The sequence below is a fragment of the Carcharhinus amblyrhynchos genome, chromosome 15, assembly GCF_965287045.1.
Source record: "Carcharhinus amblyrhynchos chromosome 15, sCarAmb.v2.hapA, whole genome shotgun sequence".
In the NCBI taxonomy this organism is placed as follows: domain Eukaryota; kingdom Metazoa; phylum Chordata; class Chondrichthyes; order Carcharhiniformes; family Carcharhinidae; genus Carcharhinus; species Carcharhinus amblyrhynchos.
In genome coordinates, this window is record NC_137338.1 from 24,349,968 (window position 1) to 24,374,566 (window position 24,599).

General features: G+C 43.7%; 1 protein-coding gene across 1 annotated transcript in view; it reads left to right on the top strand.

Annotated features, from left to right (window-relative positions):
- Positions 1-13,744, top strand: part of urb1 (URB1 ribosome biogenesis homolog) — a 103,359-nt gene extending 89,615 nt beyond the window's left edge. The window contains exons 34-39 of the mRNA XM_080203599.1: positions 102-245; positions 718-827; positions 1,326-1,481; positions 2,427-2,668; positions 6,370-6,954; positions 13,339-13,744. Coding sequence (XP_080059725.1) covers positions 102-245; positions 718-827; positions 1,326-1,481; positions 2,427-2,668; positions 6,370-6,954; positions 13,339-13,550 — 1,449 coding nt within the window. The 3' untranslated portion in view covers positions 13,551-13,744. The remainder of the gene's footprint in view (positions 1-101; positions 246-717; positions 828-1,325; positions 1,482-2,426; positions 2,669-6,369; positions 6,955-13,338) is intronic.
- Positions 13,745-24,599: the final 10,855 nt, after the last annotated feature.

Below are 24,599 nucleotides of genomic sequence, written 5' to 3' on the forward strand. Positions count from 1 at the left end.
AAGGCCCCGCTGGAGGCAGGTAGCAATGAGACAGATGTAACGAGCTAAATGCCTACCTTCTATACCCGTTTTCATGTTTCATCCTTCATTTAATTTTTCAGCACAAGACTGAACGCGAATGGCTTTTTGAACTTCTCATCAATGGCTTAAAGGACAAACACTGCTATGAGCTTTGTGACCATCAGAAAATTATCCATGTTCTCTTAGCCTTTTCCAACAGCCCGTTGTGTGATGAGACAGCAGAGGTAGGATACAGTTTCTATTCTGAAGGGATGCTAAAATGGCAGTAAAATGTCAAATTCTAGCAACAGGAGCAGTCATTGAATATTATAGTTGATTTAGTTTATTTATTTATTAGTCACAATTAAGACTTACATTAACACTGCAATGAAGTTAATGTGAAAATCTCCTAGTAGCCACACTCTGGCACTTGTTCAAGTAGACTGAGGGAGAATTTAGCATGGCCAGTGCACCTAACCAGCACGTCTTTCAGACAATGGGAGGAAACCAGAGCACCCAGAGGAAACCCATGCAGACATGGAGAAAATGTGCAAACTCTGCACCGACAGTGATCCAAGCCAGGAATCGAACCCAGGTCACTAGCGCAGTGAGACAACAGTGCTAACGACTGTGCCACCGTGCCGTCCTTACAGTTGGTTTAGGTTTCAAACTTTTATGTTTTCACATCACTTTCATAACTTTTTCTTCAATTTAAAGAAACAGATTATGCAGATTCTGTTACATGCTGCACGGATAACAAAAGCAGCATATCAGCTGACCCAGGACCACAACCTCCTGACGTGGATATTGCATATCTTACAAAGAAGGTACATTCACACTGTTTGGTTTTGACAAGTAGCTTTCCTTCAAAGTAATTGAAGATATTTTTCATCTGTTTAAACAAAGTCATTAATTACCAGGCCATAATATGCTGAGTACATTTTTTTTTGTTTTTAAAATGTTGTACATGGTCACGGTGCAATATAGTATTTGTGTTAATTTTAATTAATTGTAATTATTATTCCTAATTGTAATATTTTGGAAAGAGAGCATATCATTCAGCATAAACGTGATTGACCAACCCACTGCAAAACAGCTATGAAGGCACAATATAATGTCCCATGATTTACTTTTTTTTTAAGATGTTTTGAAATCTTCCAAAGGAAGTTTACTTATAGCCTGTAATATCTTGCTAATTCGCGATTTTGTATTGCTTTATCATGCTGTTTAGAAACCATTACTTTAACTTTTAAAGATTTTTAAGGACTAACATTTAAAGATAATTGCCTATTGAATTTGATTTGAATTCATTTGTATTTTTCTAGAGTTTTAGAGCACAGATTGATACCGGATTTAATCTCATTGCTGCACACTTTGTGGTTCACTAACCTAGGAAATAGAGAAAAGACTAAGAAGTTTCTACCTCTTCTGCTTATAAATGAATTTCTCTATGTTCTGACTGTTCTGATACAACACATTTGGTACGTAATATATGTAAGTAATGTATGTTGCTCAATGGGAATCTGCGGGAATTCTTACTGACGTAATGCTTGAAATTTCTCAGCACTTTGCAGTTTAAGTTCTTCAAAGTTTTGCTGTTATACAGAAAAGCAAGCACTGAATGAACAGTCAATCTATTTAAGGTGACATTGACCAAGGTACATCGGGAGAATTCCTTGCTGTTCTGTCAGTAATGTCATCGGATCTTCACTGTCCATTTAGAATGGGATCCTGCTCTAACCTCTAAAGGACACCATCTCCAACAGCTTAGAATCCTTTCAGTAAAGCATGTAAACCTTGCTTATGTGCTAAAGCTCTGGTGTGGTTCTGCTCCATACTGGTGTATAATCAACTGAGCCAAGTTGACACATGAATGTGTTAGAGGATCACAATGGTGCGACATCAGTTCATGCCCATAAGTGTTGCAGCAAAACATTCCAATGCTCAGAGAATTATAGAATCCCTATAGTGTAGAAGAGGCCATTTGGCCCCCTGAGTCTGGACCGGCATAGTGTCTTACCCAGGCCGCAGCTCCACCCTATTGCAATAACTCATTTACCATGGCTAATTCATCTAATCTACACATCTTGGGGCACTAAGGGGCAATTATGCATGGCCAATCCACCTAACCCCCACATCTTTGGACTGTGGGACAAAGCCGATGCACCACGCAGACACGGTGAAAATACACACCGGCTAGAATTGAACCCAAGTCCCTGGAGCTGTGAGGCAAAACTGCTAAATACTGTGCCACCATGCCGCCTCTCACACAAATCTTTGGGTGATATCAGGGTTAAACATCATTCACAATCTGGCAAAGAATTTAAAAATCTGTAGAACACTCTTTCATCTTCACTTAATAAATTTTGTTTCTAAAATATGAAAATGTTGTGCTTCAAATCATTGATTTCCTTTGTTTTTGGCAGGATCAAGATTGACGCCAAAACATTTGAAGAATTTTTACAGATATTAAGTTCAGTTTTGCATCATCGCACTGGTGCCTTTGATGACTACAAGGAAATGGGACGGATTACCATAAATGAAAGAGTTCTGTCTCACAATGAGGCCTTGTTACTGTTACATAAATGGAGCATTATGGCAAGGGAGTTCCATTTACAGGAGGCCTTGCAAACTCTGGCTCATAAATACAATGTTAAGGAATTGCTAAGTAAGTTTTTCTTTCTTTCTTTCGAACTAATCAATTTTAATGTTGAAATACTAAGTTTTAGAATGATTGGTGGGTGTCTTAAACCATGGGATTCAAATAAATTGTATTTCAAGATCCTCCCGCAAGGTCAGGTTCAAAAGTCTGCTGCTTATCCAAAAGGTCAGATGACTTCAATCTGAACCCAAGAATCTGTTTTTATAATTTGGATATAGAGTTTTTTCGTTTTTAAAGTTTATTTTAAAGTTTTTAAAGTTTTATTTATTAGTGTCACAAGTAGGCTTACATTAACACTGCACTGAAGTTACTGCGAAAATCCTGTAGTTTCCAAACTTTTAGCATAGCCAGTGCACCCTAACCAGCATGTCTTTCAGTCTGTGGGAGGAAACCAGAGCACCTGGAGGAAACCCACACAAACACAGGGAGAACGTTCAGACTCCACACAGACAGTGACCCAAGCCAGGAGGCAAACCTGGATCCCTTGTACTGTGAGGCAGCAATGCTAATCACTGTGCCACCATGCCCCCACATGCAGAGTGCTCCACGGGTTGTGTTTTCCTGATGTTGTGTTTGTAAAGATGTAAATTTGATGGTGAAATCCTGCATAGAAGTTTGTTGGAGGCAGGTTCAATTGAGGCATTCAAGAAGACATCCCATGATTACTTGAGTAGAAACAATATGCAGGGGTAGAGGGAAAAGACAGGGGAATGACAGTAAGCATAGTGCTCACTTAGAGAATTGGTGCAGATACAGTGGGCCAAATGGCCTCCTGTGCCGCAACAATTCTGTGATTCAGTGATGTGCAACAGCTGAATCTTGCTTCTGTTCCTCAGCAAGGGAGCCTGATATTAACACTTCCAAATATATTGTCTCAGTTTCATGATCTGCATTGTACAAGTACTGTCAAGCTGCTAGGCTTGCCACAGTTATTTATACTTAGGTTTTCTTGACAAAGTATCAGGATCCACACAGTAAACATTCTAGGATTTAGCTCAGGAAAGATGTCATGCTTTTACTGCCTCAGTTATAATACTGATGTTAATACAGCAAATCATTGCGTGCTAAAGCTCCCCACACTGAACCAGTGGTGAGCCTTTGTATATGTGTTTCCAACAATTGGATACATTTGCAAATGAAAATACCAGTAGTTGACCATACATGAAACAGAAGTAAAATAGTTCAGATGCTAAAAATTTACAATAAAAACAAAGTGCTCAGCTGGCTAGACAGGTTTTGGGGAGAGTGAAATTGAGATGAAGTGCTGAATTTTATCAATATTGAGAATAATTGAAAGTTGAATCTGTTTCCAAGCCCTGACTCCACTCACTGTCATTGCCTGACTGGCAGGCCACCTCCACAATTGGCCACGGAGAGTGCCGCAAGGGTGGAATGGCTGAGACCTCATTAGGCCCTTGGCGATTGGAGATGTCCATCTCCAAAAAATCCTCGCTTGATGGCAAGGCTGTGAGATGTGAAGTCATCAGCCTTGCCATTTTCTGCTAGCAGCACATAAAACCTATCCAGTCACAAAGCAGCTTCAATGTCCCATTGTGTAGTCACCTCCTTCTAGTGGCCCATATGGACCCAACGAGGAAATCAATGTTATGCCTGCAAAATTGCTATGTCATTCCCGTAACCAGTGCTGTTTAACTCTTCAGTTACCTTGGTTGTATTCCTACTGCTGTCGAACGGATTCTCGTCTTTGCTACCCATGCCCATCTCTGGCCGGATGCTGTTTTAACCTATTTTCCAGTCCCCACCTCCAAAGCCACCTCCCCCGATATGGAAAAGTTCTACCGTATGTTTCAGTTCAATGACCTGTCATTGCTTCTATTGTAAGGTCATCGAACCATGATGTTTAGTCTGTTCTTCTCTCCACAGACACTACTTGTCTATGCAATGCTTTGCTGCGCTCCAGTTAGTGGAAGATGTAAATGCAACAAAAAGCTGCATCTCTAAGTTAACTGGAATGAACTCATTTAAATGGGTTATTCTGACTATTTGCAAACTGTAGTATGTAGGTTAATCGACTGACAGCTCATCTATTCTGCTTACATTTAAAGAAATAATCCATGGGAGGCCATAAAAATAAGTGGTCCCTAATGAACCAACAAATTACGAAGTTTACCTTGCCTTGTTTAATTTTGGCCACGATTTTATAACTCCCAAGGTTATATTGGGATGGTCATTTTGCCTTGTGCATGGCTGGCTGGAGGGATAGGGACCATGTTGCAAACCAAACAGCTGGAATCCATTTACTACAAAATGACATATTGCTCAAGGAAATGGCTCCTTATGTTTCATCATGATTTACTTCCAGTATTTTTTTATTTATGCCACCGTTTATTTCTTACATGATGTCACCTCGAGCCCATTTATGTGAATAATTATTCTAACCAGTCTTACTAGAGACGTTATGAATATATACTCATGTAAAAGTTGGGACTTTTTGAAGCCAATATTCTTTGGCCAAACTTCACTGGGTCGACTGTTACACGGTTGGTGTTTCTAAGGGGTCATGCTTGACTTGGGCCAGATAGAAAGGAAAAATGATCTGTGGTTAACTGCCAAATTAATTTCAACAGTTTTTTTTATGAAGGCAGCTGAGGTCTATTAAATAAATTTTTCAAACCAGATCTTCTGCTCAATAAAACCTAGTCTATAATTGTACTTCTGAAGCATTTTGTAAAAATATCCTTCCTTGCTTTTTGAATGAGACCATCTTGCACTATGCAAAGTTTCAGATAATGTTTTCTCTCTTCTTAAAAAAGAAAATAAACTAGCATTTATCTCCATTATTAACGCATCACTGTAATTATCACTTTGTAAATTTTATGATAACTAGGATTTACTTTTCACTGTTGTTACCCACATTGAGAAGTATTTGGTTGGTTTCATTCCTATGTACACTTTGGTTTTACAATTTATAGTCTTTGATCCTGAAAAAATAAAGTTGACTTTTACTTGGGGTTTATGAAAAATTGTGGCTTTTTTATCAGGCCAAAGGTCCTGGGGTCATCTTTTACATGAGGTCAACTTTTACACAAGTATATATGGTATATAATTAATCTGTCAATATCTGTATTTCTAACAATGGTGTAACTTGAACCTGCACTAACAAGAACAAACATCATGTAGACAGTATCCATAGCATAGTGGCTAGCACTGCTGCCTCACAGCGCCAGAGACCCAGGTTCGATTCCCAGCTTGGGTCACTGTCTGTGCAGAGTATGCATGTTCTCCCTGTGTCTGTATGGGTTTCCTCCCACCATTCAAAAAATGTGCTGGTTAGGTGCTTTGGCCATGCTAAATTCTCCCTCAGTGTACCCGAACAGATGCCGGAATGTGGCCACTCGGGGATTTTCACGGTAACTTCATTGCAGAGTTAATGTAAGCCTCCTAGTGACACTAATAAATAAACTTAAAACTTAAAATAATTACTTTTTTTGCATTAACATCATACCCAAATAGCTATTGTCCAAAATCCATTAATAGATATTAAAGGAATATCTTACAGGAGGCAAAATTAGTTACTTAAACTATAGAATGTTTCAAATTGTTGACGAGATAAAAGTTATTAGCCTGTTGGGAAGGCTCCAGATTATACGTATGTAATAAATTCCTTTTAAATGGAAGGCTATTCTTACCTGTATAAATAGGTGTCCTTACAAACTGTTACTGATTCCATTATATGAATCTTTCAGAAGTTATCAAAGAGAGGAACAAACCTAAAGTACTTGGTCGGGGAGTAACTCGGCACAGCAGAAAGAAAAGAGATGATACACAAGAGGATACAGAGAGCCAAATGGAAGAGTCATGCCTAGAGGACTGTAGAACATCTTTGAGGTCCATATTCACTCACTGGGATGCAGTCTTCCCAAATGAGACTTCTGATTCTCTGGAAAGCCAAGTTGAAATGTGCCGCACAGTTAAAGCAACCACGTGTGTGCTGGTTAAATGGGTTATAAAATCAGGAATTGAAAGTCCAATGAGTGAAGCTCAGAGTTTGGTTCTATTAAGATGGCTTCAGAGAAATATCCTGCCCTGCAGCACTGTGACTCAAGAGCTTCTGAAGGACAATGCTTTCCAGCATTATCTTCTGCAGTTTTACAGTAGAGTCACCAATGAAATAGTTGAAGATGGTTTGACAGGGGAGGCTTCATGCCTCTTCACCACCATCATGCTTCAGCTGCTGGAGGTTCGAGGCCTAGTGGACAACGACATATACAAGAGTGTTATCAAACCAGTCTGTCTTCCTGCACTAAAAGACCAGGATCACGAAAGGAAAGGTGAGTGTTTTTTTCCTATCTCCAGCTTTTATTTTCTGATTGTCTTGTGTCCCACTCCCAAATTTACAAGTTGCTGCCGCAATGAAATAAAGCCTCAGAAATGATTTTTGTTTACTTTTATTTCTGCCAAGTTCATAATTAACCACAAGAGTTATTATAAAGTACTTGAGTACAGCTGAAGCCAGATGGCCTCAATACAAAACCTAATAAACTCAAAATTTTAATGGGGAGCTCTACCGAAAGTATGTGTTTTCCCCAGTTAAAGCATCATGAGAAATTTGTGTCACGAATATAAATAATATTGCTTTTTACCCAATTCACCGAAAGGTCCCAATAAAAGGATCTTGCTGGTTTAACTCTTAAAAGCCTAGTCCATTAAATAACTCTAATTGCCATATTTGATTTGACACTTAACATGGTAAGAAATAGAGTTGGTGTGAGATTTACTTTGTTGTAGTCTTATAAATCTATCAGTAACAAATAAATTGAAATTGGTGAAACCAGAATTGAATAAGAAAATCATAGAATCCTACAGTGCAGAAGAAGACCATTCAGCCCATCACAGACAACAGTCCCACCTAGGCCTTATCCCTGTAACCCCACACATTTACCCCACTAATCCCTCTAGCCTACATATCCTGGGACACTAAGTGGCAATTTAGCATGGCCAATGCAGGTAACCTGCACATTTTTGGACTGTGGGAGGAACCCCAAATGGACGTAGGGAGAATGTGCAAACTCCACACCGACAGTGACCCAAGCCGGGAATCGAACCCAGGTCACTGGAGCTGTGAGGTAGCAGTGCTAACCACTGTGCCACCTATAAGGTTAGGTTAATGATATTCTCCTCAAAACTTCAGTCAAAGAACAAAGAAAATTACAGCACAGGAACAGGCCCTTCGGCTCTCCAAGCCTGAATCAACTATGCTGCCTGACTTAACTAAAACCCTTCCGGGACCATATCCCTCTATTCCCATCCTCAAGGTCATTATTCACTTTAAAAACAAACAGACTTTATAGCAATTCACAGTTAGAACATAGAACACTACAGCACAAACAGGCCCTTCGGCCCACAAGTTGCGCCGACCACATCACCTACCAACCTACAGACCTATCTATAACCCTCAATCTCATTAAACCCCATATACTCATCCAGAAGTCTTTTAAAAGACCCCAGCGAGTTCGCCTCCACCACCACTGACGGCAGCCGATTCCATTCACTCACCACCCTCTGAGTGAAAAACTTACCCCTAACATCACTTCTGAACCTCCCTCCCCGCACCTTAAATCTGTGTCCTCTCGTAGCGACCATTTCAAACCGGGGAAATAGCCTCTGAGAGTCCACCCTATCTATTCCTCTCAACATTTTGTAAACTTCTATCAGGTCGCCTCTCAACCTTCGTCTCTCCAGGGAAAAGAGTCCCAGCTCCCTCAACCTAACTTCATAAGGCATGCCTCCCAGTCCAGGCAACATCCTTGTAAATCTCCTCTGCACCCTTTCAATAGCTTCTACATCTTTCCTATAGTGAGGCGACCAGAACTGCGCACAATACTCCAAATGAGGCCTGACAAGGGTCTTATAAAGTTCCAGCATTACCTCCCGACTCCTAAACTCAATCCCTCGATTAATGAAGGCCAGTACACCATACGCCTTCTTGACCACCTCCTCCACCTGCGAGGCCGATTTAAGAGTCCTGTGGACCCGGACCCCAAGATCCTTCTGCTCCTCAACACTACTCAGACTTCTGCCCTTAATAGTGTACTCGTTCATCCCGTTGGTTCTGCCAAAATGGACGACAACACATTTATCCGCGTTGAAGTCCATCTGCCACTTCTCCGCCCAGTCCTGCATCCTATCTATGTCCTGCTGCAACTTTTGCCATCCTTCCAGATCATCCACAACACCACCGACCTTCGTGTCATCGGCGAACTTACTTACCCATCCCTCCACTTCCTCATCCAGGTCATTTATGAAAATGACAAACAACAAGGGTCCCAGAACAGATCCTTGAGGCACTCCGCTGGTGACTGACCTCCATTCAGAAAAAGCCCCATCCACAACCACTCACTGCCTTCTGCAGGCAAGCCAGTTCTGGATCCACAAGGCCAAAGGCCCTTGGATCCCATGCCCTCTCACCTTCTCAAGAAGTCTTGCATGGGGGACCTTATCAAACGCCTTGCTGAAGTCCATGTACACTACGTCCACGGCACTTCCTTCGTCAATGTGTTCAGTCACATTATCGAAGAACTCAACTAGGCTTGTAAGGCACGACCTGCCCTTGACAAATCCATGCTGACTATTCCTGATCATGTCAAACCTCTCCAAATGTTCGTAAATCTTGTCCCTCAGAAGCCTCTCCATCAGCTTACCAACCACTGAGGTCAGACTCACCGGTCGGTAATTTCCCGGGCTATCTCTGTTCCCTTTCTTAAAAATAGGAACTACATCCGCAATCCTCCAATCCTCTGGAACCTCTCCCGTCTCCATTGACGACGCAAAGATCATCGCCAGGGGCTCTGCAATCTCTTCCCTCGCCTCCCACAGTATCCTGGGGTACATCCCATCTGGTCCCGGCGACTTATCTACCTTGATAGAATTCAAAAGTTCCAACACATCCTCCTCCTTAATATTCACGTACTCAATCCTTTCCATCTGCTGCAAATCCATAACAAAATCTCCCAGATCGGCTTCCATCGTGAATACTGAGGCGAAGTACTCGTTAAGCACCTCCGCCATTTCTTCTGGTTCCACACAAACCTTTCCCCCCTCACCTTTTATCGGTCCTATCCCTTCTCTTCTTATCCTTTTACCTTTCACATATTTATAGAAGGCCTTGGGATTCTCCTTAATCTTACTCGCCAAGGTCTTCTCATGACCCCTTCTGGCTCTCCTAATTTCCCTTTTAAGTTCCCTCCTACAGTCCTTATACTCCTCAAGATCTTTAACATCTCCTAATTCCCTGAACCTCTTGTACACCTTCCTTTTCTTCCTGACTAGGTTCAACACATCCTTTGTGCACCACGGTTCCCTCGACCCACCAAACCCCCCTCGTCTCATCGGAACGTTGTCATTCAGAGCTCTAGACACACATTCCTTGAATATCTGCCACCTTCCTTCGGTACTTTTCCCTAAGAACGCCTCCTTCCAGTTTATTTGTCCAAGTAACTTCCTGACTTCTTCGTATCTCCCCTTACCCCAGACAAACACCTTCCTAGCCTGCCTGATCCTATCTCGTTCCAACGCAATTGTGAAGGAGATAGAATTATGGTCACCATATCCAAGATGCTCTCCTACCGAAAGATCCATCACCTGCCCTGGTTCATTCGCCAGTACCAGGTCAAGTACAGCCTCTCCCCTCGTAGGCTTGTCCACATACTGCGTCAGGAAACCCTCCTGAACACACCTAACAAACTCCTCCCCATCCAAACCCCTTACCCTAGGGATATTCCAGTCGATGTTTGGGAAATTGAAGTCTCCCATCACGACAACTCTGTTATTAAAACATCTCTCCAGAATCTGTTTCCCTATTTGCACTTCAACTTCCCTGTCACTATTGGGCGGCCTATAGATTACACCCAGCAAAGTTTTTGACCCTTTGCTGTTCCTAACTTCCACCCACAGAGATTCTGTAGACAATCCCTCCACGACATCCTCTTTCTCTGTAGCCATGACACTATCCCTGATCAACAGTGCCACGCCACCACCCCTTCTGCCACCCTCCCTGTCCTTCCTGAAGCACCTGAAGCCTGGCACCTGAAGTACCCAGTCCTGTCCCTGAGACATCCAAGTCTCCGTAATGGCCACCACATCACAATCCCAAACAGCTATCCACGCCCTAAGCTCATCTACCTTATTCACTACACTCCTTGCATTAAAATATATACACTTCAGCCCCTCAGTCTGGGCATTTCCCATCTCCACCACCTGTCTAACCTCCCTCGCATACTGCCTGCGGTCCTCCCCTACCTGGGAGCGAACCTCCTCCGTCCCAGTTTCCCCAACACAGTTCCCTCCCCCCATCCTTTCTAGTTTAAAGTCCCCCCGGTAGCCTTAGCCAGTCTTCCCGCCAAGATACTAGTCCCCCTGGTATTTAAGTGCCACCCGTCCCTACTATAGAGGTCCCACCTACCCCTAAAGAGGTCCCAGTGATCTAGGAACCGAAATCCCTGCCCTCTACACCAGTCCCTCAGCCACGCATTCACCCTCCACCTCATTTCATTTCTTCCCTTATTCTCCCTTGGCACAGGCAGCAATCCTGAGATTACTACCTTCGCTTTTCTCTTCCTCAGCTGCCTACCCAGTTCCCTATAGTCCTTTTTCACAAGTGCCTCCCTCTTCTTACCTACATCAGTAGTACCTATATGTACTACTACCTCCGGTTCCTCACCCTCCCCTTTCAGGATGTCTGGGACCCGCCCAGAGACATCCTGGATCCCAGCCCCAGGGAGACAAACCACCATCCGCGACTCCCTTCTACGTCCACAAAAACGCCTGTCTGCGCCCCTCACTGTGGAGTCCCCTATTAATACTACCTTTCTGCTTCCCTTTTTGATTTTTTGGCTCACTGGCTCAGCTCCAGAGAGCTGGCCATCGCTTCCTCCCTCAGATGAGCTGTCCCCCCCAGTAGTACTCAGGCCGGAGTACTTATTTTGAAGGGGGACATCCACCGGAGTGCTCCCCATCACCCGTGTTTTCCCCTTCCTAATGGTAACCCAAGTGCCCTCATCCCGTTGCCCTGGTGTGACTACCTGCTGGTAGCTCCTTTCTATAACGTCCTCACTCTCCCTAACTAGCCGAAGGTCCTCGAGCTGCATTTGCAGCTCCTTAACCTGGTTTCGTAGGGCCTGCAACTCCACACACCGAGCACAGGTGTGGATGTCTGGCAGGCCAGGAGCCTCCAAGACGTCCCACATGTTGCATTGGCAACAACATACAGGTCTCACACTCATATTTACCCCTTATAGCAACCCAAAGGAAAAAAGGAAAAAAAAACTTACAACTTACCTTATCTCTTTGGCCCTGTGAGCCAAAGCACTTACAGCACACACAAATACAAAAGCAGTCTTACCAGCTCTCAGACAGAGCCCCTCTCTCTCTCTCTCTCTTTTTTTTTAGGTTAGGGGAGGGTCTGTTTTTTTTTACGTTAACTCATTTTATCTTTTCATTCTCTTTGTTCTGATTTCCATGTTTTGATTAGAGCAAAAGGCCAAAATTTCAATAATAGGCCATGCTATAAAACAATAATACTGTAATGTTTGAGGAGGCCTAAACGTCAGAGCACCTCCTTTATTTTAAAGTGCACTTCAAAACACTGTTACCAACTGAGGGATTTCATTTCCTCCCTCTGCTAATATACTTGTTGATTAATAATTGAATTAAGGGCTGCACGGTGGCATAGCGGTTAGCACTGCTGCCTCACAGTGCCAGGGTTCTATTTGAGTGACTGTTTGGAGTTTACACATTCTCCCCGGTATGTATATGGGTTTCCTCCGGGTGCCCCAGTTTTCTCCCACAGTCCAAAGATGTGCAGGTTAGGTGGGCTGGCCATGCTAAATTGCCCCTTAATGTTCCAAGATGTGTAAGTCAAGTGGATTAACCATGGTAAATGCATGAGGTTACAGGATTAGGGCGGGGGTGTAGGAGGTTAGTCAGATCAGGTTGTAGAGTGGGATGGGAGCCAGTGAGTAAGTAGGGAGCCAAGTAGTGGGATCTAATCAGATCGATTTGTGGGGTGCAGGCAGGGAGTCATGTGGTGGCGGCTAGTCAGGTCAAGTTAGGAGAGGATCGATTTGTGGGGTGCAGGAACGAAGTCAGATGGTGGGGGCTAGTCAGGTCAAGGGGGTGCAGGGAGTCTAGAAGAGGGAGCTAGTCAGGTTAACGGAACTCAGGCAGGCATGGAGTCAGATAGTGGGGTTAGTCGGATTGGGAGGTGCCTGAAGGGAGTCAAATGGTGGGGGCTAGGCAAGTAGGGTTGGGAGTGTTGGAAAAGGAGTTGGGTAGTGGGGGCTAGTCAGGTCGGGGGGGGGGGGAGGCTAGACAGTTGAAAGCAAGGGCACCAGCAGTAAGACAAAGGAAGTGGCACAATAGGTCAAGATTTGGAGGAGAATTTTGGGGCTGGAGGAAGTCATAGAGGAAGGGAGAGGCAAGGCCACCGTAGATTTCAACATGATCAACATTACAGTTGATGGCACAAGCTCCCTTCTCAACTATGTTATGTTCCATGGCTCGAGGGGGGTAGGGCTTTGGGAGGAAGAAAATAGTCACACGCTTCTACAAGGTAACCCTCAAAAATAGTCCAAAGATTGTCCCCTGTATAATGTATCTGACCATTTTAAGTACAACAATGATGTTTTAAAAATGTGTGATTCTGTCTTCTCTCACAGCTGCAGCATTGTTTCTGCTCTCTGATTACTTGTGGGAATTGTGGCTTGGAGTACAGGAACCTCAACTCCTTCTGGCTCATGTAAGATTGATCTTGGGAGCTCCTGAAGAAACACCAATGTTTGCAAAGAGCCCTAAAGCAAAACGAAAGAAGCCAACAGATGCCATTGTATCTCTCTGTAAAGACATTCATTCCCTTATTGGAGATCAGTAATTGAAAAGTGACACATTTAGTTGCACTTACTATCAAAGACAGATCTTATTTTATTATATATCTTACTGGAAATTGGAGAGTTGACAGTTGTGTTATTAAATGTGTTGCGTGTATGTATGCTTCAGGCACCGTCAAGAGATGCGGTATTTTGGATACTCAGCCTGTCTATATTGAAAATCTATATTAAGTTTTGAATAAATCTGTAAATACAATTTAGCCCGTGCATGTCGAAGTACAATGGTTTCCCTGTAGTAAATGGCAGTCTGCACTTTATAGTTAATTGGAGCTAGCAATTACTCCACAGGCACTTACAAACGCGCAATAGTCTGTTCTTTGGAATGTCTAACAGAAATCAATTCTCTAAACTGTAAATAGTATATAAATCTCTCACAGTTTACACCTCCATCACTGAATCTTCACAGCACAGTGGTTTATAAATAAGTCGCCCAAATTGTCAGCTGCTTTGGACAGGAGGGAGGTTTAATTTAAACAGCACTAATTTCTCCTCTCATCGCCCTTCTGTAAACTGAAATGGGTTTTGATTTGCTTGCTCCTTTATAAACGGCAGCATATTCCCCAATCCTTCAGCTTAATTGCAATCCAATTTTCTATTAGTAAACTCACAGCAGAAGTTAGACAGGATGACCTCAAGTCCATTAGTTTATTTGTGCGAACCTAAATTGCAGGGAAGAGAGTTGCAGTGTTGCCCTTTTTGCATTCATAGAGACAGAGCAAAGAAAGATTACAGTGCAGAGACCATGGAGGAAAAGATTATTGTTTCACATAGGTCCAGAATCAAAATCCAATGAGGCATTCTTTCACGGAGGTCAGTAGGTTGAAAACCGCTGCTGTATATAATTTCCTTTGCTGGTGGTGTTGAAGTCACACAGTGAGGTATATATGCAGAGACAAATCAGTCTTTTGGGCAAGGGTGCAGAAGCTCCAGCTCAAGTGGTGTAGATGGAATCAGCAGTTCGATCTGGGCAGAGCCCCTTTACTGTGAGGTTGCTTGCAGAATGGTAAACAGCAGACTGAAATTCTGCAATACAGTAAGACACGTGACTCCCACCTCTCCACATTGCCTTTGACAAAGGGTGTGTATCCCTCGTCTGGGTCCTCAAAATTGTTGAATGCCCCAGTCATTAAAAACTGAAACATAGGTTGCCAGATCCTTTGTCCTTGCAGGTGGGTGGACTTCAGCTGACCAACCAATGAGTTCTGAAATGCGGATGGCCTTTGATTCTCTCTGAATTTGGTGTGCGCAGCCCAAAGCAGGAGGATCATTAGGGTCTCTGGATAATGAGGTGCAAGTTTCTTCAGTACTCCTTTTTTGTTTGTTTGTACTCCTTTTTTGTCTGTGGCAGACATAGAATCAGCATTTTAAACGGTCATTGTCCATTAGATTTTAGAAATAGCTGTAAGAGTACCTGCATATATTTTATAAAAATAGACTGTAAACTCTTTGTCACCTTGAAAACTTTTATCTGTGTTGCAAAGGAAATAGTACTTCCCTGAATCAGGCTATTTATCCTGGCTTCATTTCTGACCTAATTATTGCCAGTTCACAGTCCACATGACACCATTCCCCATCCAATACATCAGAGATTACATTGGCAAAAAGGTAAAACAACATCACTTCAGTACTATATTATACAGTAACATTTACAATCTGCAACACACAGACAGCAACGCATTTTAGATTTCGGGCGGGATTTTCCACTCCACGGAATACTTGGAAGTGCATGATAAAGTAGGACTGAGTCAGCACAGCTTCGTCAAGGGGACGTCATGTCTGACAAACCTGTTAGAGTTCTTTGAGAAGGTAACAAGGAAGTCACATAAAGGAGAACCAGCTGACATGACTCGTTTAGTTTACCAGAAGACCCTTGACAAGGTGCCGCAGAGGAGACTGTTAAATAAGTTAAGAGTCCATGGTGTTCAGAGTAGGTTCCTGGCATAGATAGAGGATTGGCTGACTGGCAGAAGGCAGAGAGTGGGGGTAAAGGAGTCTTGTTTCAGAATGGCAGCCAGTGACTAGTGTGCCTCAGGGGTCGGTGATGGGACCGCAACTTTTCACAATATTAATGATTTGAAAGAAGAAACTGAAGGTACTTGCTAAGTTTGCAGATGATAAATACGTAGAGGGACAGGAAGTATTGAGGAAGCGGGGGGGCTGCAGAAGGACTGGACAGACTGGGAGAGTGGGCAAAGAATTGGCAGATGGAATACAATGTAGAAAAGTATGAGGTTATGCACTTTGGAAGAAAGAATGGAGGCATAGACTATTTTCTAAATGGGGAAATGCTTAGGAAATCAGAAACACAAAGGGACTTAGGATTGTTCAAGATCCTCTTAAGGTTAATGTGCAGGTTCAGTTGGCAGTTAGGAAGGCAAATGCAACGTTAGCATTCGTATCGAGAGGGCTAGAATACAAAAGCAGGGATGTACATCTGAGGCTGTAAAAGCTCTGATCAGACCTCATTTGGAGTATTGTGAGCAGTTTTGGGCCCTGTATCTAAGGATGGATGTGCTGGCCTTGGAAAGAGTCCAGAGGAGGTTCACAAGAATGATCCCTAGAATAAAGACCTTGTTGTTTGAGGAAAGGTTGAAGATTCTGGGTCTGTACTTGTTGGAGTTTAGGAGGATGAGGGGGGATCTGAGGCCTGGATAGAGTGGACGTGGAGAGAATGTTTCCACTTATAGGAAAAACTAGAACCAGAAGGCACCACCTCAATCCTTTAAAACAGAGATGAGGAGGCATTTCTTCAACCAGAAAGTGGTGGATCTGTGAAACTCTGCAGCAGAAGGCTGTGGAGGCCAGGTCATTGAGTATCTTTAAGTTAGAGATAGATTGGTTCTTGATTAACAAGGAGATCAGGGGTTATTGGCAAAAGGCAGGAAAATAGGGATGAGAAAAATATCAGCCATGATTGAATGGCAGAGCAGACTCAATGGGCCAAGTAGCCTATTTCTGCTCCTATGTCTTGTGGTCTTATGGGCTAAGGAGGAAAAGCATCATTTTGACCCCCGGATTAATAACTATTTACACACCCAGTTTTATGCTTAAGTGTGCATTCATACGAATCCTGCCACAGCAGGTGATGGAATTTGAACTCAATACAAAATATCCAGAATTAATCTATTGATGACTGTGGAACCATTGTTGATTGGTGAACCAGATGGGGTTTTCTGATAATGTCCTTTAGGGAAGGAAATCTGCCATCCTTACCTGGCCTGGCCTACATGTGACTCCAGAGTCACAGTAATATGGTTGACTCTCAACTGCCCTTGAGCAACTAGGGATGAGAAAAAATGTTGGCCAACCAGCAACACCCATGCCCCACAAATGAAGGAAAAAAGAAACATGTATCATGGTGTTGAGATGTGTTTTGCCTGCCTTGCTGAGGCCTAAGGGGGCCACTGCGGCAGGTTCCATGTTTACACCACACAAGGGCATAATCTCAATGCCTGCAATCTAGGACTGCTGCAGAACAGAAAGAGCCCCCACATTTATCAGCATGTTGCTGGGTCAACTGCTTGATGCTATCAATGATCAGCAGGCACTCTACCCCAATGATGGCAGGCGGAGGTCCAAAAATCTCTCAACTGCAGCTTCAGATGAGGCAGCCAGAGCAAGGAGTGCCAACACACCTTTAGGAGATCAACCATCCAGTGCAGGAAGAGGATGAATAATCTCATCCACCAGGGTAAGTCAACCATCTCTTCACTCTCAATTCAAAACTCTCACTAGTCCATCAGACTTTCACAGGATGACTATCCTTAGGGATCTCACATACTGCCAGCTCAAGGGACATCACCACAAATTCTCTATACATATTGCCATCTCCATCTGGGTTCACATCCTGTCCAGTTTTTGGCTTCATCCTGTGCACTGCTCCACTCAACACCCATATGAGACAAGCATTCTTATCATTTGACTTGGCGTGAGTCTTACTCGCACTCAGTCGGTCTTTATGCAAAAGAGACTCGCACACAATAAGTAGGAGGTCCCAGGCTAGTGATGGGATGCCTGAGTTCAAGACTTTCACACCTTGTGAGGAACCTGTTGTTGGCCTAGCCAGAAAGGGCTGGGACCATGCAGACTCATGAGGACCCTGCACCAGCTGCTCCATCAGACAGTTGCATTGTGATTGTGTTGTTATCTTTTGAAGTCTGCTGTCATGCACTCCTTAGTCACCAGAACCATTCAGCCCAGAGATACCGGGAACCGGTGTCTCATCTCCAGCTCAGAGGGTGAGGATCCAGATGCCATACTGCTGGAAAATCTGTCAGAGTGCTCACCCATCCCCTCCACCAACATAGAGAGGCACACCATCTCAGTGGGATCTGGATCCAGAGCAGGCTTCGTGTTACAGTGTGAACCCAGCACCGATCCACAGCAGGTAGAGGCAGGTCAATCCAAGGTCACTAATGCCTTAGATTCTGCTGCGTCTCTGTCTGATGTCCAACCTGTCAATTCGATCCCATTCAAATGTTGGAACTGTTGCAACAAACACGGGAATATAAGGCAGTGTTGTTAGATGCATTCCACAGATTACAATATACGATGGAGGAACCTGTCTGTGTTCAATGCAAGGAAATAGCACCAATATGCCAGCACACCAAGATCAGTTGGTGGCCACCATGGAGACCTTGGTCCAGGACATAACGCCTGTGCTGCTGTAGGCATCCATCATGGGATGGGTATGTATCCATCATGGGATGGGTATGTATCCATCATGGGATGGGTATGTATCCGTCATGGGATGGGTATGTATCCTTCATAGGATGAGTGTGATTCCATCATGGGATGAACATACAGCCTCCTCATTATGTTGAGTGTCTGTTTTCAGCTCATTCCCGACATCAGTGATGCATCACCCTCAGTGTAAGGACATCTCCTGGACATGTTTTGCAGATTCCAGTGATGTTTGTTTCAGGCTGAGTAAGATGGAGGCTCATGTAGTCTGCATTGTGGAAAGACAAAGGTGTAGTGTCAGAGGAGAAATGTAAATGCGCATGGAGATGGGTACTCTGCCCTTGATCTCCACAAACTCCCCGTCAATCCATGAAGTTGTTCGATCGAATAGCCCACGGTCTATGCTCCCATGCATAATAGAATCACTGTTAAGCCTCTGAGTGGAAATCTGCACAGCCCCCTAGCATTAAATGTACATCTTCGCATCTCAACGTTCCTGAGCTCTGGCCTTCAACAATGTATTATTATCCTGGCGTTCAATGTTACAGTGTTTACTGTTAGCGACTTTGGAGTTGTCTACATTGTTACCCACAAGACAATCAAGGACATGGTGGGTTGCAGTGGTGGGTCACAAGTTCTGCTTTGCATCCCCTCACCTAAACCCTTGGTGAGCTCCATAATGCAAATTTCATACAGGGGTATGTTGCAATCACTTGAACTGTTAAGCCTAATCTCAGTGTGTATACGCAAGCTTAATAGGATGACAACACTAAGAGTGGAAGTAGGATAGGAGTAAGCATGGAATGCAGCTAATGTCTGCTCTTTACAATCAACAATGCTGAACCTTGAGGGCTTGTCAGACTAACTAGGGCCATGGCTGGCCATCAGAGAAAAATAATTGTGTCCCTCTGTGGCAGGCAGGCATCTGAAGATGGTCCAAGTGAGGTCCTCCACGCCCAGTGAAAGGTCAGACTGACTGCAACACTGAATCCCCCATTGAGAGTGCTGGATGTCAACATTACAAGGATTGAAGTAATACTGAGGATTCAGTTTGAGCTCTTAGGGTAGCACCCCACACAGACAGTGACCCAAGCCAGGAATTGAACCAGGCCCCTAGCACTGCGAAGCAGCAATGCTAATCAATGTGCCACCATTCCGTTAATGTGTAACGATTCATTCTCAGAGTGAAATGAGAAGGATAGCAATGTGTGCCCAGCATGGAGGCCAGTGACTGGAAGCTCAATCACTTCATCTTGTTGAAATCTGGTGGCTATTATTAGCTCCTCATGTGCATGCTTGCCTCCTCTGGCCCTTTGTGAGACCCTTTGGGGAGTGTTCACTGTCAGATCTGTTGAGATATCGGAATCACATCTTCAGTGTGCCAATGCTTTGCTCTGTGAATGTTCATGTAGCAGAATGAGCACAGTCATCACATGGAATTTGTGACTCTCTGAAGGATGTCATCAGCCATGTCCTTCGTTGCCGAGGAGCCAACTCTGGCTGTACTATGGGCCCTCGAATCGGTGATTTATTGAAGATCTAGGAGTCATGGCAGCTTCCTGGGTATTTTGCACTTACTCACTTACCTGTATTTCTTGTGGTTGCAAGCAAGCTGTACATTGAGTGAATGGAGCCCTTTCCTATTAATGTATTGCATTGGCTCTTGCCAGGGAGCTCTTAAAGCTACATGAGTGCAGTCGATGGCGCCCTACAGTTGTGGGAATCCTGGAACAGCATCAAATCCCAGTGTTCAGGCTGCCTGACTAGCTTGATGTCTAATGAAGTGCACATAATTGTGCCTTGGCAAAGAGGGTAACCTCCTGCACTCACTTGTGCGGAAACCTGAGAGATGCTATCAACGTCACTGGTTAAACTGTAGTGACTTTGAGAGCCAATTGCAATGGATGTCCTCCCAGTCCCTGCAATGTCAACTTCTGACGAATGGGCTAAATGTGACTTACCACATATGGAGGCATCAACTACACCAATCTCAGAATCCCGGCATTGCTGGCATGGTTAGGCCCTGCCCCTCCAGCTGGCTGTGTCATCCTCGCCAGCACTCTGAAATTGCAAAGAGTGCTGTGTGATCAGTCAAGTTTCACACAGCTTTTCTCACCTGAGCCAGCACTCGGTGCAATTTTAGGAAAACTGCAACCCATAGATTGCTTTCGCTCCGCAGACATACTCAGCAAAGTGATGATGCTGTTGTGAACACGGGGAATTGGAGACAGCTATGAGCAATAATTTAATTTCCGTGCCTTCTGCGAGTGACAAATCTGTACCTCGTTACTGCTCTTTCTGTGGATGATGAGTCATGTTTTATGAGTGTCATTTATATCCTTGGCTTTCAAATGCAACAATTTTTAATCCTAGGTATCAGTAAGATAACACAACCAAGATTTGTGAATGTATCTTAAGGTACAGTGAGATAATTTGAGCTAAATGTTACTTAATTCTCAAAGGAAAATTTATAAGGCACCTTTCACGACCTCAGTCCACCCCACAGCATTTTCCAACCATTGATGTATTTTTCTTTAAGAGTAGTCCCTATTTCAACGTAGGAAATCTGGCATCCAATGTGGAATGATGCAATCACTAGATCATCTGTTTATTGAGGGTTTAAATAAATACAAGACATCATAATGCCTCCTTTCTTTTAGTTCCATGGAATCTTTCACATCCACCGAACAGAGAGAATGGGTTCTCCTAAGGCTCCATCCAAAACACAGCAGGACTCTCTCAGTGTGCACCGATTATGTGGTCAGATTTCTGGATTAGGACTTAAATTCCCAACATCTGAGGCAAGAGTGCTACCATCTAAGAGATCTATAAAATAATGAGGGGCATAGATGAATTAGATAGTCAACATCTTTTCCCGAAGGTGGAGGAATCTAAAACTAGAGGGAATAGATTTAAGGTGAGAGGGGAGAGATACAGAAGTGTCCAGTGGGGCAATTGTTTCACACAGAGTGTGGTGAGTGCCCGGAATGAGCTGCCAGAGGCCGTAGCAGAGGTAGGTGCAATTTTGCCTTTTAAAAAGCATTTGGACAGTTACATGGGTCAGATGGGTATAATGTAGATGGAAATGGGCCAACTGTGGCCAGTTGGGAATAGCTTAGTGATAAAAACTGGGCAGCATGGATAAATTGGGCTGGAAGTCCTGTTTCCATGCTGTAAACCTGTATGACTTTATGACTGTATGGTACTGAACTAGTTGCTAGGGATCTCATGGCTGGGATTAAGTGCCCGTGACAAAGGTCCACCCCACCCCACCGCCCTCACCACTAACTATCCTTTGCCGGCAGTGTCACAGGGAATGGCGCCTGCTTCTAGCATTGCCCAGGCAGAGGACCTGTGCTTGACCTCAGGACATGGATAACTGAGGTTGGAGATGGGAGATCACCAGAGAGAGGAGATTTGAGTGTCACAGGTTTGGCCAGCATTTATTACCTATCTGTAGTTGCCCTTGCTAATGGCTTGCTAGGCCATTTCAGAGACAACCACATTGGCTGTGGCTGTACACTCACATGTAGGCCAGACCAGGTAAGGATGGCAGATTTCCTTTCCTGAAGGACATTAGGGAACGATATGCATTTTTCCAACAATTGACAATGGTTTCACGGGTCATCAGTTGATTCTTAATTCCAGATACTTCTATTAAATTCAAATTCCACCATCTGCCATGGCGACATTCAAACCCAGGTCCCCAGAACATTAGCTGAGTTCCTGGATTAATAATCTAATAATAATAATACCACTCGATCATCACCTCCCCTGTCCAGGAAGGTAATTGGGAAGATAGCATTCAATACCCCCATCCCACCACCCCCCACCCCCCACCCCATCACTTTCCTCCCCGATGCTGGTCGCTCAGTCAGGCATTATGTTCCTGAAAGTGGAGCACCCCATCTCTGAGGCCGCAGCTTAATTTGACAGGCCTTCAGGAGAGCGAGGAGAGCCATGTGTGACCCACTTAAATCCCTGCGCTATCACTGGATTCCAATGGCTCATGAGGGATAATTGGTATCAAGTGGCTTAGAAAGGAGCCTAATTTGCATCACACTCCCAGCAACCAGGTTACCCACATTGGGCCTATCCAACCTCAATTTAGTTAGGGACAGTTTTCCTGAGGCAGGAAGTGCCACCCAATTCTCCACCCCAGCCTCCCCCAACCCCCACTACCCCGCCCCCCCTCCTCCTCCCCCACACCCCCATTAGGGTCATACAGACTCAATTAAATAATGGCCCATGATTCCACTGGCCACTTATCTCACTTTTGCTGACCCTAGCTCGGAGTATTATGATACTTTTAATACAAGAAACTTTGCAAGATGCTTTGCCAACAAGTTTAACAGAAGCAGGGTCGGCCCAAGAACGGGGGAATGAGGACATTTCACCAAAAAGTGGGAGCAATTTGTAGATGAGGGCTGGGATATTGCATTTAATCTATGGAGGAATGATGAGCTGTCATGCCACCAGGGAGAGGTGAGGTGGGAAATGATAGGAAAGATGAGATAGAGCTTTGAACAAGTTAAGAATTTGATTTGATTTGACTTATTGTCACATGTATCGGGATACAGTGAAAAGTATTGTTTTTTGCGCACTATACAAACAAAGCACAGGGGAGAAGGAAAGAAGAGGGTGCAAAATATAACGTTACAGTCACAGAGTGTACAGAAAGAGCAATGTAATATTCAAAAGTCTGATGGTAGCAGGGAAGAAGCTGCTCTTGTGTCAGTCAGTAGGCAATCTCAGACTTTTGTATCTTTTTTCCGATGGAAGAAAGTGGAAGCATTCACGAAGAGTGAAGGGTTTTGAGGCAACATGAAGAGCTTTTCGGGTAGCCAAGGCTAGCAGTGATAAGTTCAGGCACAAAAGCTTTAACAGAAGGGCTGTGTTAGACATAAAGTTGGGCACTGCAGATTAGTGATGTGGGTTTTAAGGTCAGCCCTGAGCTGAAGTGAATGTTGGGGCTGTCAATAGATTAATTCAGCCTGAGAGTGCCTGGGGTGGCAATGGAGTCATTGGAAAGGAAGCAGACTTCGTGGAAGATTAAAAGACAATGGTTTCAGTCTTGATATCAAAGCTGTGACTAATCAGGACTTGATGCTCGTCTGGCGTGTTTGCAGTCACAAGACAAGAGGCGGCAATGTAAAACCATCTAAAGGTTTGCAGTGCAGTAGAAGTCTAATCAATCCATTGTATTCTAGCTGGTGTAATTTAAGAGCAATCCCACTCCCCACTCTCTCCACATCTTTATTTGCTTTAATTACTTGTCTGCTATTCCCTTAAAAGCAGAATAGGTGCCTGTCTCAATTACTGGCAAATTCTGTGTAAAGAAATTTCTCTTCGTGGTAATTGCTCAATCAGAAGTAATCTTTCCCTGTTCACCTGATTGAAATCTTTAATCAATTTAAAACTTCCATTCAGTCTAAACAACTTCTGCTCCAGTAGAAGTAGTCTCTGGATCTCTGGTCGCTTTACTATAGTTCTCTACAACTTTAATGTCCTTTTTATAGTGATGGTGCCTAAACAGCATTCAATGCTTTAACTATTGTTTTGATATTTTGAGACAGATCTGGGCATCTTCATGCAATTGTGAGAACTGGTCCCCTGCCTGCGAATTATTTTAGCAAAGGGCAGTGTATAGGTAACAATAGAAGCCTGCTGGGGATAAACCTCTGGATGTCTCTACAGGTATTGATATGGGGAAGGAGGGAAAAGAAGCCATTTCTGTACAGGAAAAGTCTTGACTTTGTTGGAATCAGTGAAAATGCAAGAATTACAATGCAACTATGTGGCGACTAGGGGATTTTCACAACAACCTAATTGCAGTGCTAATGTAAGCTTAGAGTCATAGAGGTTTGCAGCATGGAAACAGGCCTTTTGGTCCAACTTGTCCACCCTTTTCTATAAAAGCCAGCATTTGACACATATCCCTCTCTACCCATCTTATCCATGTAACTACTCAAATCCTTTTTAAAAGACAAAATTGTACCACCTCTACTATGACTTCTGGTAGCTTGTTCCAGACTCACCACCCTCTGCATGAAAAAATTGTCCCTTTGGACACTTCTGTATCACTCCCCTCTCACCTTAAACCTATGCTCTCCAGTTTTAGACTCCTCTATTTTTGGGAAAAGATATCGATTATCTAGCTGCTCTATGCCCCTCATTATTTTATAGATCTCTTTAAGATCACCCCTCAGTCTTCTACGCTCCAGAGAAAATAATCCCAGTCTATCCAGCCTCTCCTTATAACTCAAACCAAGTCCTGGTAGCATCCTAGTAAATCTTTTCTGAACTCTTTCTAGGTTAATAATATCTTTTCTATAATAGGGTGACCAGAA